The sequence below is a fragment of the Ranitomeya imitator genome, chromosome 5 (assembly GCF_032444005.1).
Source record: "Ranitomeya imitator isolate aRanImi1 chromosome 5, aRanImi1.pri, whole genome shotgun sequence".
NCBI classification, from domain to species: Eukaryota; Metazoa; Chordata; class Amphibia; order Anura; family Dendrobatidae; genus Ranitomeya; species Ranitomeya imitator.
This window is the reverse complement of record NC_091286.1, coordinates 197,116,141-197,133,410: the sequence shown is the minus strand read 5'-3', so window position 1 is coordinate 197,133,410 and position 17,270 is coordinate 197,116,141. Positions and strand designations below refer to the sequence as shown.

General features: G+C 45.2%; 1 protein-coding gene across 8 annotated transcripts in view; it reads right to left on the bottom strand.

Annotated features, from left to right (window-relative positions):
• Nucleotides 1-17,270, bottom strand: part of TBCE (tubulin folding cofactor E) — a 359,490-nt gene that overhangs the window by 140,571 nt on the left and 201,649 nt on the right. For all 8 annotated transcript variants that reach the window (XR_011321965.1, XR_011321966.1, XR_011321967.1 and 5 more), the window contains 2 exons: nt 2,529-2,590; nt 1,970-2,034 (listed from right to left, as the gene is read on the bottom strand). Coding sequence is in view for 4 of the 8 variants with exons in the window: in XM_069769489.1 (XP_069625590.1) it covers nt 1,970-2,034; nt 2,529-2,590 (127 nt within the window). In the remaining 4 variants the exon portion in view is untranslated. The remainder of the gene's footprint in view (nt 1-1,969; nt 2,035-2,528; nt 2,591-17,270) is intronic.

The window sequence follows — 17,270 nt, the reverse complement described above, 5'->3', positions numbered from 1 at the left end:
TACAACACACAGGCTACATTGGATGTTATTGTAGCAGGTGCTCTGCTGTCACACACAGCATACACATGCTGCAATGGATCATTTTTATTTATTTATTTATCCTTAGAGTTGTTATATTGAGTAAGTATATCCGTCACAAACCTGTTTTGTGTGGACAAGGAGGCGATAATCTTTGTAGGCGTCATGATTTTTTGGTAGGCTCTCATATTTGAATTTGTAATGAATGTAAATCAATCATGTCAAGCAACAGGTGTACATGGTTTCACTTAATAGAATAGGTACCGTATATACTCGAGTATAAGCCGAGATTTTCAGCCCAAATTTTTGGGCTGAAAGTGCCCCTCTCGGCTTATACTCGAGTCACGGTCGGCGGCAGGGTCGGCGGGTGAGGGGGGAGAGAGGTCTGAGGCATACTCACCTAGTCCCGGCGCTCCCCCTGCCCGTCCCACGGTCTTCGGTGCCGCAGCTCTTCCCCTGTTCAGCGGTCACGTGGGACCGCTCATTAAAGTTATGAATATGGACTCCACTCCCATAGGGGTGGAGCCGCATATTCATTTCTCTAATGAGCGGTAACGGTGACCGCTGATAGGGGAAGAGGCTGCGGCACCCGAAGACCAGCTGTCAGGGAGAAGGAGCCAGGGACGCCGGGAGCAAGTAAGTATTACATATTCACCTGTCCACGTTCCACACGCCGGGCACCGCTCCGTCTTCCCGTCCTCTGGCTCTGACTGTTCAAGTCAGAGGGCGCGATGACGTACTAGTGTGCGCCGCCCTCTGCCTGAACAGTCAGTGCGGAGAGACGCCGAGACGGGACGCTGAGGAGCTGCAAGCAAGAGAAGTGAGTATGTCATTTTTTTTTTTTATTGCAGCAGCAGCGCAGCAGCAATCTATATAGCACAGCTTTCTATGGCACATCTATGGGCAATAATGAACGGTGCAGAGCAATCTATATGGGGCACAGCTTTCTATGGCACATCTATGGGGCAATAATGAACGGTACGGAGCAATCTGTATGGCACAGCTTTCTATGGCACATCTATGGGGCAATAATGAACGGTGCAGAGCATTCTATATGGGGCACAGCTTCCTATGGCACATCTATGGGGCAATAATGAACGGTGCAGAGCAATCTATATGGGGCACAGCTTTCTATGGCACATCTATGGGGCAATAATGAACGGTGCAGGGCATTCTATATGGGGCACAGCTTTCTATGGCACATCTATGGGGCAATAATGAACGGTGCAGAGCAATCTATATGGGGCACAGCCAGCTTTCTATGGCACATCTATGGGGCAATAATGAACGGTGCAGAGCATTGTATATGGAGCACAGCTTTCTATGGCACATCTATGGGGCAATAATGAACGGTGCAGAGCATTCAATATGGGGCACAGCTTTCTATGGCACATCTATGGGGTAATAATGAACGGTGCAGAGCATTATATATATAATTTTACTTTTATTGGTATCTATTTTTATTTTTGAAATTCACCAGTAGCTGCTGCATTTTTCACCCTAGGCTTATACTCGAGTCAATAAGTTTTCCCAGTTTTTTGTGGCAAAATTAGGGGGGTCGGCTTATACTCGGGTCGGCTTATACTCGAGTATATACGGTATAGAAGGATGTTTTTATGTATTATTCATATGCCTATGATTAAGAACTTTGTTCGAAACTCGTCAAGCGTTTAGGGGCTGCGTCCCCGCATGTTGTTTTCTTTTTTGACATGAGATTAAAATACTGAAGATTTTAGTGAGGAGACGCCTGGTGCTGGAACTTTTTTTTCCTTTTTTTGCAATTGCTACTGAGTGGTATCCAGCCACTTGTTCCTGCCACCTATGTTCATTTGGATTCTGGTGAGGCACCACTAATCCCTTTCCCTGCTCCTTGTATGATGTTGGACTGACACTTTATTTTATTTATATTATAAAATACAAAAGCATAGATGTTGCATCCTTTTGGACTCACCTGTGATATATCATTTCCATCAACTGACAAACTATTTAAATAATAAAAACTTTCGGTGCAGCAGCCTAATAAAAAAAAAAGCAAAAAAGTGTATTCTAAGTAAAACATAAGTTGCTTTGATTGTGTTATTCACAAAAAAAAACAAGAGTTATTCCCCCCCCAAAAAGCAAAAATAGGATATAACTTGTTGATTGTTGGGGGTCCTACTTCTAGGTCTCCAGAGATCAAAGCTCTGGAAACCCGAGAATGGGGCTCTGCATCCACATCCTAATTGGAGCAGAAATTATAATGCAATGCCTCTATTCTATTCATGGTCTATGGGACTGACTGAAAATTTGGTAGTCTCAGACAACGAATGGAGTGAAAGCTGTGCATGCGAATCTTGGCTCAATAAAGGACAGGGCTGCAGAACCACATTCTCTGAGTCCATGGGCTTGATCTTGAGATCCCTGGAGGTTTCAGCGGTCAAACCCATAGCAATCAGCAAGTTCTCCTCTATCCTAACATGTTTTTTGGGGGGGAATAACTATGAAGCATAATAAAGGAAAAATACACTCACCATGCTGAACAGGAAAGTTTATCGATGAAATCCTATTATTTGAAACAATGAGGTGCTTTAATCTGCAATGAACAAGTGACATGCAATTTATTTAACATTGATCTGAGCACAAAAAAATGTAAAGGTGAGCAGATCAAATTTTATATTTTATCATTTCATTTTTTTTTAATAATAATTTTATTACTTATCCAAACTTTTAGGCAGCCCATAGTCAACAACTGAACAACCATGAACACAGGAGAGTGCTTGTCCCCTGACAAAGTGTTTGATGTACATGACTAGAGATGGGCAAACCCAAACAATAAAGGTCTGCGTCCATACCGAACACCTACTGTTCAGGCACGGACCCCGAATACGGACTTCACCAGGAAGTCTGTGTTACTGCTCGAGTTCAGCTGCCCAAACGCCTAGTGTTTGTCATGCTGTCATGTGCATGACAGTGCGGCAAACACCACTTCTGATTTGCGGTGAAATCATCCCTGCCGGTCAGACAGCTGCGGTTCCCATGCTGTCAGAAGACAGTGTGAGCGCTCAGCTGTGATCGGAGGTATAAAGTTTACCTCCAGTCACTAGTATCAGCTAATGGGACTACAGCTCTCATCACCTGACAACTGATGCCGCTAATAACAGCAAGAGCAGGTGCGGCTGATGGTTGTATTCATTAGCCGGCTCCTGCACTGTAAATAAATAATTTAAAAAAAAACTGTGTGGATTCCCCTATATTTTTGATAACCAGCCAGGCAAAACTCACAGCTAGGGTCTGCAACCCTCAGTTGTCAGCGTCAGCTGACATCAACCCCACAAATATTAACCCCACTTGCCACAGGGTAAGTGGGAAGAGCCGGACAAAGCGTCAGAATTGGCACATCTAATAGATGTGCCTTTTCTGGGCGGCTGCAGGCTATTTTTAGCAGCCTGAGAATACCAGCCTCCAGCTGACTGCGTGTGACCCCTCTATTCTTGATAAGCAGGCACAAAAGCTAAGAGAACAACTCATATATATAAATATCTAAAATATAACTTTTATTAGACCATACTAAAATATCAAATGGATAATGACGTCGCTTGTGAACAGTGCAAAAAAGTGCTCATAATACCAGTGCTCTATTAAAAAATGGTTTTGTCTCACCACATAATCCTTTTTCCGGGAGTATCCACTGCAATACCTGACGGTGGAGGGGAGGAAAAAATCTCTATACTACCCCAGTCGTGCCCCTGCGTGACTCCCGCCCTGACAAGGGCAGTTCCCAAGTCAGTCTAATATGTTGTACCCACCACGATAAGGTAACCTTCCCTACGCGTTTCTTCTCCCATAGGGGAGAATCCTCAGGGGAACTAGCTGAAATATATGTGTGGGGAATTTTTCTCTTTGAGATAAGGGAGTCCCTGCGTCGGCAGGTAACACCCGTGTCAAATGCTCCCAGTATGGGCACAGACTTCTGGTACCAGCTGAGGTGGGAACCGCGAGCTCTCTGACCGGCGGGGATGATTTTATTATTTTATATAGCACCATTGATTCCATGGTGCTGTACGCCACCAATCAGAAGCGGTGTTTGCCGTGCCGTCATACATATGATAGCGTGACAAACACTGGATGTTCGGGCACCCCATTTAAGTGAATGGGGTCCAGGTACTGTTTTTAGCTTAACAGCTCAAAACTATAATCTACTGTAGTAGTTTTGAGGGGGGGTTCCGAAGTTTAAGACATCAGGGGTTCTCCAAATGTGGCATATTATCCGCTAAGGATTCCAGGAAACTTTGCGTTCAAAAGGGCAAATGGTGCTCCTTTCTATCAGAGCGCTTAAACAGTAGTTTCCTCCATGTATTAGGTATCGCAGTAGTGGGGGAAAACTACTGTTTGGACTCACGGCAGGGCTCAGAAAGGAAAGAGTGACTTTTGTAACGCAGACTTTGATGGAATGGTCTGTGGGGGGGAACCACTGTTTGGGCGCACGACAGGGCTCGGAAGGGAAGGAGCGCAATTTGACTTTTCAATGAAAAATTGGCTCCAATCATTAGCGGACACCATGTTGCATTTGGAGAGCCCCTGTGTGCCTAAATATTGGAGCTCTCCCACAAATACCCCATTTTGGAAACTAGACCCCCCCCAAGGAGCATATCTAGATGCATAGTGAGCACTTTGAACCCCCAGGTGCTTCACAAATTGATGGGTAAAAATGTAAGTCCTTTTTTTTTTTCACAAAAAAATTCTTTTAGCCTCAATTTTTTCATTTTCACATGGGTAACAGGAAAAAATGGATCTTAAAATTTATTGGGCAATTTCTTATGAGTACACCGATACCTGACATGTGGGGGTAAACCACTGTTTGGGCACACGGCAGGGCTCGGAAGGGAAGGAACGCCATTTGACTTTTGAATGAAAAACTAGCTCCAATCGTTAGCGGACACCATGTCGCGTTTGGAGAGCCCCTGTGTGCCTAAACATTGGAGCTCCCCCACATGTGACCCTATTTTGGAAACTAGACCTCCCATGGAACTAATCTAGATGTGCGGTGACCACTTCAAACCCTCAGGTGCTTCACAGAAGTTTATAACGCAGAGCCGTGAAAATAAAAAATAATTTCTCTTTCCTCAAAAATTATTTTTTAGCCCGCAATTTTTTATTTTCACAAGAGTAACAGGATAAATTGGACACTAATAGTTGTTGCCCAGTTTGTCCTGAGTACACTGATACCCCATATGTGGGGGTAAACCACTGTTTGGGCACACGTCAGGGCTCAGAAGGGAAGTAGTGACTTTTGAAATGCAGACTTTGATGGAATGGTCTGCGGGCATCACGTTGCGTTTGCAGAGCCCCTGATGTGCCTAAACAGTAGAAACCCCCCACAAGTGACCCCATTTTGGAAACTAGACCCCCAGGGAACTTATCTAGATATGTGGTGAACACTTTGAACCCCCAAGTGCTTCACAGAAGTTTACAACGCAGAGCCGTGAAAATAAAAAAATCATTTTTTTTCCTCAAAAATGATGTTTTAGCAAGCAATTTTTTATTTTCACAAAGGTAACAGGAGAAATTGGACCCCAATAATTGTTGCCCAGTTTGTCCTGAGTATGCTGGTCAGGGCTCGGAAGGGAGGGAGCCCGTTTGACTTTTTGAATGCAAGATTGGCTGGAATCAATGGTGGCGCCATGTTGTGTTTGAAGACCCCTGATGTGCCTAAACAGTGGAAACCCCTCAATTCTAACTCCAACACTAACCCCAACACACCCCTAACCCTAATCCCAATTGTAGCCATAACCCTAATCACAACCCTAACCCCAACACACCCCGAACCCTAATCCCAACCCTAATCGTAACCCTAATCCCAACCCTAACCCTAATCCTAACCCCAACCCCAACACACCCCTAACCATAACCCTAACCACAGTCTAATCTTAACTCTATTTCCAACCCTAGCCCCAATTCCAACCCTAAGGCTATGTGCCCACGTTACAGATTCGTGTGAGATTTTTCCGCACCATTTTTTAAAAACCCGCAGGTAAAAGGCACTGCGTTTTACCTGCGGATTTACCGCGGATTTCCAGTGTTTTTTGTGCGGATTTCACTTGCGGATTCCTATTGAGGAACAGGTGTAATAAGGTGCGGAATCCGCACAAAGAATTGACATGCTGCGGAAAATACAGCACAGCGTTTCCTCGTGGTATTTTCCGCACCATGGGCACTGCGGATTTGGTTTTCCATAGGTTTACGTGGTACTGTAAACCTGATGGAAAACTGCTACAAATCCGCAGCGGCGAATCCGCTGCGGATCCGCAGCCAAATCCGCACCATGTGCACATAGCCTAAGGCCGTTTAGCGCATAAGCTAACAGAATGCGCTAACGCAATGTACAAAAAGGGATTGCGTTTAGCGATCCTGCTAGCGCAGATGCCCGATCTGCGCTAGCGAGAACGGACCCAAAAACGCTGCAAGCAGCGTTCGAGGTCTGTCAGAAAATAACAGGACATCGCTATCGCATGCCAAAAATGGCATACGTTAGCGATGCGTTAGATACATTGCGGTCAATGGCTAAGCCAACGGATCCGTTACATTGCGTTAGTGGCGCTATGTAACGGATTCAGTTAGCGGAAAGCCACTAAAGCAATGTGAACCCAGCCTACTTCTAACCCTAACCCTAGTTCTAACCCTAATTCTAACCCTAACCTGTTATGATCCGGTGACCTTGGAGCTGCATGAGAACTTTCACTGGAGAAAGTGGCCACTATACTGACCGCAATCTTGAACTTAACACCGCAACTAGAAGTAGCCGTGGAGTGTACCTAACACACCTAGACACCTCGTCACAGCCGGAGGACTAAATACCCCTTAAGATGGAAATCGGAATACTATCTTGCCTCAGAGAAAATCCCCAAAGGATAGACAGCCCCCCACAAATATTGGCGGTGAGTCGGAGAGGAAAAAACATACACAGGCAGAAAAAACAGGATTTAGCACAGGAGGCCACTCTAGCTAGATAGGACAGGATAGGACAGAGTTCTGTGCGGTCAGTATTAAAAGCCTTCAAAAAATCCACAGCAGAATATACAAAAAACTTCCTACATCTAACTAAAGATGTAGGAGCGTATATCTGCAACTCCAGTGAATCCTACAAACAGAGCAGGAATAAAACTGAAACAAGCACACAGCAGTGCGCCACAGATACAAAAACAAAAAAAAAAAGCCTCCCACCCTGGGCTAAATTACCACTCCCCCTGTCCCTGCAGATCGGGTGAAATTGGAGTTAACCCTTTCACCCGATCTGCAGGGACGCGATCATTCTGTGACAGCATATGCGTCACAGGTCGGATTGGCACCGACTTTCATGACGCATACGCTGTGTCACAGGTCGGGAAGGGGTTAATATATTTGCAAACATTTCGTTTTTTCTTTCAGCGCAGAGATGGGGTGCAGAGTGTACATGAATGAGAAAACAAATGAACTTTTTTCAATTTACCAAATGGCTGCAATGATACAGAGTGAAAAATGTAAGGGGTCTGAATACGTTTCGTACCTACTGTATAGGAGAATATATATTGGATCTGCCTTAATAGGTGCCAGTTCACACTGTATCACACAAATGTGGCGAGAATCAGTCGAATAAAGATATCAGTTGTGAATGATACTGGTGATTATACACTAAATGTGCAAATAAATCTGGAGTAGAAAGATAATATGTACTAATTTTTGTACATTATGCACTGTGAGTTAGTATTAAAAATGTGGTCACCAAGCAAATTGTTTGCATACATTGCCAAAACTGGATAATTTAATACCACACTGGATAATTACATATACAGTACAGACCGAAAGTTTGGACACACCTTCTCATTTTAAGATATTTCTGTATTTTCATGACTATGAAGATTGTAAATTCACACTGAAGGCATCAAAACTATGAATTAACACATGTGGAATTATATACTTAAAAAAGTGTGAAATAACTGAAAATATGTCTTATATTCTAGGTTATTCAAAGTAGCCAACTTTTGCTTTGATGACTGCTTTGCACACTCTTGGCATTCTCTTGATAAGCTTCAAGAGGTAGTCACCGGGAATGGTCGTCCAACAATCTTGAAGCCCTGTCAGGTTTAATAAGTGGGATTTCTTGCCTTATAAATGTGGTTGGGACCATCAGTTGTGTTGTGCAGAAGTCTGGTGGATACACAGCTGATAGTCCTACTGAATAGACTGTTAAAATTTGTATTATGGCAAGAAAAAAGCAGCTAAGTAAAGAAAAACGAGTGGCCATCATTACTTTAAGAAATGAAGGTCAGTCAGTCCGAAAAATTGGGAACACTTTCAAAGTTTTCCCAAGTGCAGTTTCAAAAACCATCAAGCGCTATAAAGAAACTGGTTCACATGAGGACCGCCCCAGGAAAGGAAGACCAAGAGTCACCTCTGCTTCAGAGGATAAGTTTATCCGAGTCACCAGCCTCAGAAATCACAGGTTAACAGCAGCTCAGATTAGAGACCAGGTCAATGCCACACAGAGTTCTAACAGCAGACACATCTCTACAACTGTTAAGAGGAGACTTTGTGCAGCAGGCCTTCATGGTAAAATAGCTGCTAGGAAACCACTGCTAAGGACAGGCAAGAAGCAGAAGAGACTTGTTTTTGCAAAAGAACACTAGGAATGGACATTACACCAGTGGAAATCTGTGCTTTGGTCTGATGAGTCCAAATTTGAGATCTTTGGTTCCAACCACCGTGTCTTTGTGCGACGCAGAAAAGGTGAACGGATGGACTCTACATGCCTGGTTCCCACCGTAAAGCATGGAGGAGGAGGTGTGATGGTGTGGGGGTGCTTAGCTGGTGAGACGGTTGGGGATTTAATCAAAATTGAAGGCATACTGAACCAGCATGACTACCACAGCATCTCGCAGCGGCATGCTATTCCATCCGGTTTGCGTTTAGTTGGACCATCATTTATTTTTCAACAGGACAATGACCCCAAACATAATAATAATAATAATAATAATAATAATAATAATATAGAAAATGTTCAGCACAGCCGAAGGGAGGAGGTGCACGGTCATAGGTTCCCAAGCCTCAATGTGTAAATAACAAGTGACTGGCACACTCCGAACGTGTTGTGATGCAAAATTGGGGGTTTATTATACATACAGTAAACACAAACGTTTCGTTCGTAACTGGACCTTCATCAGTGTGCTAGATTACTAGTATGTTGGAGGAGCACCAAAAGTTAGAACTAAGATGCATCGGAAGCCTGAAGCTATATAGAATTCAGGTTGTAGAAGCAGTACATAGACGCAGGGGAGTATGTCCCAGGTGGCGCAATCAGAAGAAAGCCTGAAGCTATATAGATCCCAGGTTGTAGAAGCAATCTGCAGATGCAGGGTAGTGTGTCAGAGGTGACACTATCCGCCCAGTAACTATGTAGCCACGCGGTGTCACCGCTGTTAAGGGCTAAGAGGGAAGTGCACGCTATCAGCCTGATGAATGGAGGGAGCACGTGGTGTCCACCGGTGCTTCTACAACCTGGGATCTATATAGCTCCAAGATTGTTGGAAGACCATTTCCAGTGACTACCTCTTGAAGCTCATCAAGAGAATGCCAAGAGTGTGCAAAGCAGTCATCAAAGCAAAAGGTGGCTACTTTGAATAACCTAGAATATAAGACATATTTTCAGTTGTTTCACACTTTTTTGTTAAGTATATAATTCCACATGTGCTAATTCATAGTGTTGATGCCTTCAGTGTGAATTTACAATTTTCATAGTCCTGAAAATACTGAAAAATCTTTAAATGAGGTGTGTCCAAACTTTTGGTCTGTACTGTATATGCACAAATTTCACATTTTGCAATAAAGCATAGCCTAATATAGTCTTTTAGGTTGATATAGGTTTTTGTTTTTTTTTTAAACACTGTTTTTTTTTGAAGACCTCGTTATGGGACAATGCTGTAGAAACTCTGCAATAGTTTTTTGCAACACTTTTTTTGCCTTAAGTGGCTGCACAGATCATATAGCGATAAGGCTACTTTCACACATCAGTGTTTTGCCGTCAGGCACAATCCGGCAAATTTTGAAAAAAACGGATCCGGCGCAAATTGTGAAAAACTGATACGACGGATCAGTTTTTTGCTGGATCCCCTTTTTTTTTTTTTTTTTTTTTTTTTAACACCTTGATAGTGTTTGGACTTCCTCTTCCGCGGAGAGAGAAAAAGAGAGAGAAAGAGAGAGACACACCAGAATGGAAAAATGCATGATTTGAATGGAAAGCATTAAGTTACTTACCGGTAACAGCATTTTTGGGAGGCCCATGACAGCACCACTTGAGAGGGGATCCACCCTACAGGAACAGGAAACCTACAGATCCAAAAAGGGTGGCAACTCTCCTACGTAACAGTTGTATTTCAGAGCCTGAGAAGAGTACCGCGGTTAATGGCACACATATATAAACAATATATACAATTATATACAAAACATCTTGTTTTAATTTTAAGCTAATTATCACACGTGAAACTTTTTATAAGAGGAAGTGCAGCCCCCATGTGAAAGGGAAGGAACCAAGGGTGCTGTCATGGGCCTTCGAAAAATGCTGTTACCGGTAAGTAACTTAATGCTTTATTTGGACTCCCATGACAGCACCACGAGAGAATTACAGAGCTGTAAGCTACCTTAGCGGGGGACTATAGCCTGCAGCACCCTTAACCCGAAGGTGAGATCTGTTGAGAACCCCAAGTCCAACTGATAGTGTCTAAAAAAAGTGGAAGGGGATGACCATGTGGCCGCCTTACATATCTAGTCGATTGACACTCCTGATCTTTCCACCCAGGATGATGCCATGGCCCGGGTGGAATGCACCCTCAGATTCTGCAGAGCCGGACCCCACCTGTTGTATAAGCCAGAGAGATAGCCTCCCTAATCAATTTGGCTAGCGTGCATTTTGATACTCTAAGCCCTTTCCTAGGACCTTGGAAGGATAAAAATAATGCATTATTCTTTTTCGAAGCATCAGTAGCAGAGATATATTATAGTAGGCATCTTCTAACATCTAATGTATGGAGTTTCTCTTCCTAAGGTTTAGAATTGTTAGGGAGAAATCTCTTGTGACCTGTGAAAGTGGGATGCTACTTTGGGCAAGTAGGCTGGGTCCGGCTTTAGGACTACCTTGTCCTGTAAGAACGCTGTATAAGGGGGAAGTCTGGAAAGTGACTTGATATCTCCTACTCTAAGAGCAGATGTTATTGCTACCAAGAAAGCTGTTTTAAGGGATAGCATATTAATTGAAGTTGACTGCAGGGGTTCAAACGGGGCTGAAAGGACTAGGTTGAAATGCATGCTTTTATTTTTGTGTATGGGTCTAGCTCTACCAGCTGCTTTAAGAAACATAGACATTCAATAGTTATCGGCAATATTACAATAGAACAGGGCACCAAGGGCTGAGACCTGCACTTTTAGTGTACTCCTGGAAAGACTCCACTCTAAACCCTTCTGAAGAAATTCTAGAATCTGTCGTATCGGAACCCCCTCTTTGATATTAAATTCCGAAGAGGCCAGGAACTGCCTCCAGGTTCTAGCGTAGATTTTTGTTGTAATTTGTTTCCTACTCTTCAGAAGGTTATCAACTAAATTTGGAGAGAAGCCTCTGTCATTCAACAATGACCTCTCAAACTCCATGCCGTCAAATGAAGTCCCATCACTTGTGAATGGTTGATCGGCCCCTGGCAGAGCAGATCCGGAAGGTCTGGAAGTACCCAGGGATCGCATACCGACATAGTCCTGAGCCATGCGAACCAGGTCCTCCTGGGCCAGAATGGGGTAATTAGTATGACACTTCCCTGATTTTCCTCACTACCAGAGGTAACAGGGCTAATGGTGGGAATGCGTAAGCCAAGGAGAAGTCCCATTTAATCAAGAAGGCGTCCACTACCAGAGGATTCAACCTGGGATTCAGGGAACAGAAATTTTCTCACCTTTCTGTTTTCTCTGGTGGCAAAGAGGTACATCCCTGGTTGACCCCATTTGTGGACAATCTGTTTGAAGATGTCCATGTTCAGAGAACACTCTCCCTGCCTTAGAGTATTGCGGCTTAGAAAGTCTGCTTTTACGTTTTCCTTCCCTCTGATATGAAGCGCTGTCAAAGATTGAAAATGTCTGTTTGAAATAGGCGATCTGCTACTTGCATCAGAGCCTCGGAACGTGTTCCACCTCTGTGATTGAAATAGGCCACCGCCAACTGGTTGTCCAAAAGAATCTTGACATGGTGACCCTGTAGATAAACAAGGAGTTTTTTAACCGATAATTCAATTGCCAACAATTCTCTCTGGTTGGATGAGGCTCCCACCTTGGAGTCCATTGTCCCTGGACCACAATGTCACCCATATGGGCCCCCCACCCCACCCCAAGGGGCTAGCGTCCGTGGTTATTACACGAGTTATGTGTGTTACCCAGGGAACTCCTGAGGATAAGTTGTCCTTGCTCAGCCCCACCTAAGAGACGTAAGGGTTAACGGGCTCAACGATATCTGACCCTGCAGATAAACCCCCCCCCCCCCCCAAGGCTCTATCGTTAACTAGGACATCTCTCTGGAAGGGTCTAGTGTGAAACTGAGTCCACCTGACAGCTGGGATACATGACGTCAGGGACCCTAATAGGGACATGACCTGTCTGAGGGTCTATCGATTGCCTATAACGTCTGTTGTTGAATGTGTTTTAATTTCTCTGGTGGTCGACGACACTGTTGGGCTTCAGCACCTAACACTAATTTATTATCCAGCCTAGGTGCTCCAGCCTGGCCCTAGCTCTTCCTACTTGTGATAGGCAATCATCTGCTGAATTACCCACTATGAGAAAGTCATCTAAGAATATTTGACTCCTGTAAATGAGCCATGACCTCGGCAACTATTTCCGTGAATACCCTTGGGGCAGCTGATAGACCGAAGGGAAACACCCTAAACTGAAAATGGCGAACTGCCCCTCCCATGAAAACCGCCACCCTTAGGAATTGCTAGAAATCTGCATGGATAGGTACATGATAATACGCGTTTTAAATCTACGACTGTCATTAAACAGTTTCCAAACAACATTTGTTGTTGAACTGATTGATTCCATCTTAAAGGTTCGATTGACCAGAAACTCATTAAGGGACCTCTGATTAATAATGGTACTAAATGACTTATCTGGTTTCTGAATGAGGAACAGAGGAGAGTAGAATCCTCTACCTCTCTCGGATTCCGGAACCTCTACCAGGACATTTTTATGGCATAAACTCAAAACCTCTGCTTCCAATGCCGTCTGTTCAAGTGGGGGAAGAACACAGGGGAGTTTATTTAAAATCATCTTGCGGGAAGGATGTAACTAAACTCAAGCCCAAGTCCATCAGTTATTATGCTCCGCACCCAATCACTATTTGTGATTTTTAACCATGCTGGAAGGAAGGTCGACAATCCCCCCACAGAGATTGTTAGTCATTGGTCAGGTTTCTTACGCTCTCCTGAGGAACGTCTGAACAAAGCCCGTACCTCTCCTTCGTTTATCTTCCCATCTGAAATGGTCTCTAGTGGGTGAGAATATGCATTTTCTTCCCTGACCAAACCTCTTCCTATTGAAGGGACGGCGGTAGGACATGGATGATAAATTAGGGAATTTATTTTTATCATCCCCTGCTTTATCCAGCAACTCATCCAGGGCTGGACCAAACAGACAGTCCCCTTTGCATGTTACAGCGTTTTGACCTTTGGATGTCCCCAGACCAGCATTTCAACCACAGGGCTCTACGGGCCGCATTAGAAAGACCTACTGCTCTGGCCGCCATTCAAACCGAGTCAACTGAAGCATCCGATAGGAAGGCAGCGGCCTCCTGAATCACTGGTAGGGCACTCAGAATGGAATCTTTAGAAGCCCCTTCTTTTAACTGGGACTCCAATTGGTCCAGCCAGACCATTATGGATCTGGCCGTACAAGTAGATGCTACCGCTGGTCTTAGGGAACCGGCCGCCATCTCCCAGTTTCCCTTAAGGAAGGTGTCTGCCTTCCTGTCAAGGGGATCTTTAAGGCTGCCGTCACACTAGCAGTATTTGGTCAGTATTTTACCTCAGTATTTGTAAGCCAAAACCAGGAGTGGGTGATAAATGCAGAAGTTGTGCATGTGTTTCTATTATACTTTTCCTCCAATTGTTCCACTCCTGGTTTTGGCTTACAAATACGGATGTAAAAAAGAACCCTTCATTTCAGGCTTTTTCCATTCCCAGAAAATTAGCTCTTTTCATTTACTGGGAAAGACCTTCACTTCCTTTGATCCAGCCCACTGAACATGATCTCCTGTCTGGATAACTGCGGTTTGGACTCCGCTAAGTCAATCATTCCCCTGACCGTTTTTATTAACTTATCTATCCAATCCAGGGGCAGACAGAAGCAGGCAGAGTCTTCCTCTGACAAAGGATGAGGGAACTGAATCATAGGAGCCCTCATATCTCTTTCCCCTTCAGCCGAAGAATCAGTCGAAAGGGGCCTTGTATTTTGAGCTTCCTGCTTGAGACAGGGACTTTAAGGATTCTCTTACTTCCGCCCTGACCATGTCTTTCAGGCTTGCAGTAACATTAAGAGATTCTTCTGCTACCTGAGGGAGGACAGTAAAGGCAATATAGTCTATCTAGACCTAATGCCACTCCACCCCTTCCCTTTGACCTCACCGTCTGCTGGATACAGGGAGTGCATAATTTTTGGGGGCATGAATCTGGTAAGGGGACTCCACAGAGGGCGCATTCCTTGTGTTTTGCCTTACCCATGCACTTCTTCCCCTAAAACGAAAAATATAAGGGGGGCTGCGTCACTGAGTGAACATTCACGTAGATCACTTACCAGTGCCTGCAGTGAACAGGTACTGGAATATGAAGGGGTTTTTTCACAGTCGAAGCCCCCGATCCCTGCCTGGAGGAGCTCTTACGACTGGAGTGGTCACTCCTTCTGTCATGCTCCTTCTCTTTAGGCTTCTGTCATACCTCTTCTAGCAGCTGAGGCTGCTGCTCATGATCACTCTCCATCATGAAGCGAAAATGAGGCCAGAAGCATGGGTTCGAACCTGGAGACTGCTTAAATCCCCTCTTCCGGTGAGCAGATATGCCATGCGCTGTCCCCCGATTAACTCTATGCCCCCACAGGTGCAGCCGACCGGCCAGAGGGCCCTGAGTGTGTCCGGCCTCCAAATCCGGTGGGCGCCACCATCTTGGAATTGCCGCGCATACACAGCAACCCCGGCGACCCGGTAGTGCACGCCAGCCCTGCCTTCGACGTCACCACGTCTCATCAACGCTTCCTGCATACGATCAGAGCAGCGTTGGACGCCCGGCCTGCCAGCGGTGCTCCGAACTGCGAAAATGAGGCCAGAAGCATGGGTTCGAACCTGGAGACTGCTTAAATCCCCTCTTCCGGTGAACAGATATGCCATGCGCTGTCCCCCGATTAACTCTATGCCCCCAGAGGTGCAGCCGACCGGCCAGAGGGCCCTGAGTGTGTCCGGCCTCCAAATCCGGTGGGCGCCACCATCTTGGAATTGCCGCGCATACACAGCAACCCCGGCGACCCGGTAGTGCACGCCAGCCCTGCCTTCGACGTCACCACGTCTCATCAACGCTTCCTGCATACGATCAGAGCAGCGTTGGACGCCCGGCCTGCCAGCGGTGCTCCGAACTGCGCCCACCATCATGCCCCAGGCTCTCCACACAACCCTGCTGGCCCAGTCCACACCTTAACGGAACAGAAATCACGGAGGAATACTCATCCAGCGCTGGCCTCCATGGAGATGGATATCCTCTGGACTCTGCTCACTGGTGCGAATGCCACTGCCGTGCAGCCCAGATAGGACCACCATGGCGACTCCAGTCTCCAGAAACTCCACACCAGCCGAAGTAGGAGACCCCCTCGCTACCAGAGTTGGCCAGCCGGCCGGTCTGGGATCCATAGGATTCTTCTTCTGTAGGATCCAATCCCTACAGGAACAGGAAACCAAATGATATACGTGGGAGAGGTGCCGCCCTTTCTGTATCTGTAGGTTTCCTATTCCTGAAGGGCGGATCCCCTCTCTCATGGTGCTGTCATGGGAGTCTGAATAAAAATGCATGAAATACCGAAATCGGTCACCGGATTCATTATTTCACCTCACGTTTCATTTGTATCTCGCCTGAACCGTCGCTGTGGGTTTTTTCGCTGCACACAAAAAACGTTCCTATGTACGTTTTCTCCGGACGCCTTAAAGAACTAACTTTCGACGAATCCGGCAAAAAATGGATGAAACATGAGTCCATCCATCGCAATCTGGCGCTAATACAAGTGTATGAGGAAAAAACCTTCAGTAGTCGGCAAGAAAGAAATCCAGGAATTTAGCAGCAGCAGACCTTGTTATATGTACATATATGTAATTATCCAGTGTGTTATTTAATTATTCAGTTTTGGCAATGTAGGCATTTGGTTGGTGACCAGATTTTTATTACTAACACACAGTGTCAGACAGCAACATGTCCAGCAGAACAAGTCTTTACCCACGGCCTTTGATAAGCCCTCAGCGACCCCTTGGGATTTCGGACTCCCTCCAGTGGTGGAGGGAACCCCTCTGGAACCCCAGTGGTGGTGAACCCCTCTTCTGGGGCTCAGGCTCCCGCTGGGTACCCAAAATAACCTTTTCGTATATATAAGAAAACCTTTTTATATCAACTCCACTGGCCGTGTTTGGAGGAAAAAGAAGGGTGAGTACAACCCCAAGAACATAGTCCCAATCGCGAAACATGGTGGGCAAAACATACTTTGAGGGTGCTCTTCTGCAAAGGGGACAGGACGACTGCACTGTATTGAAGGGAGGATGGATGAAATGCTAGGTGAAATCCCAAGAAACAATGAAAACCCTATATTAAGGGTCACCAATCTAACCCAAGAAGAGGTGCGAAACCGGCTAAATAAGATTAAAATAGATAAATCTCCGGGTCCGGATGGCATACACCCACGAGTACTAAGAGAACTAAGTAATGTAATAGATAAACCATTATTTCTTATTTTTAGTGACTCTATAGCGACAGGGTCTGTTCCGCAGGACTGGCGCATAGCAAATGTGGTGCCAATATTCAAAAAGGGCTCTAAAAGTGAACCTGGAAATTATAGGCCAGTAAGTCTAACCTCTATTGTTGGTAAAATATTTGAAGGGTTTCTGAGGGATGTTATTCTGGATTATCTCAATGAGAATAACTGTTTAACTCCATATCAGCATGGGTTTATGAGAAATCGCTCCT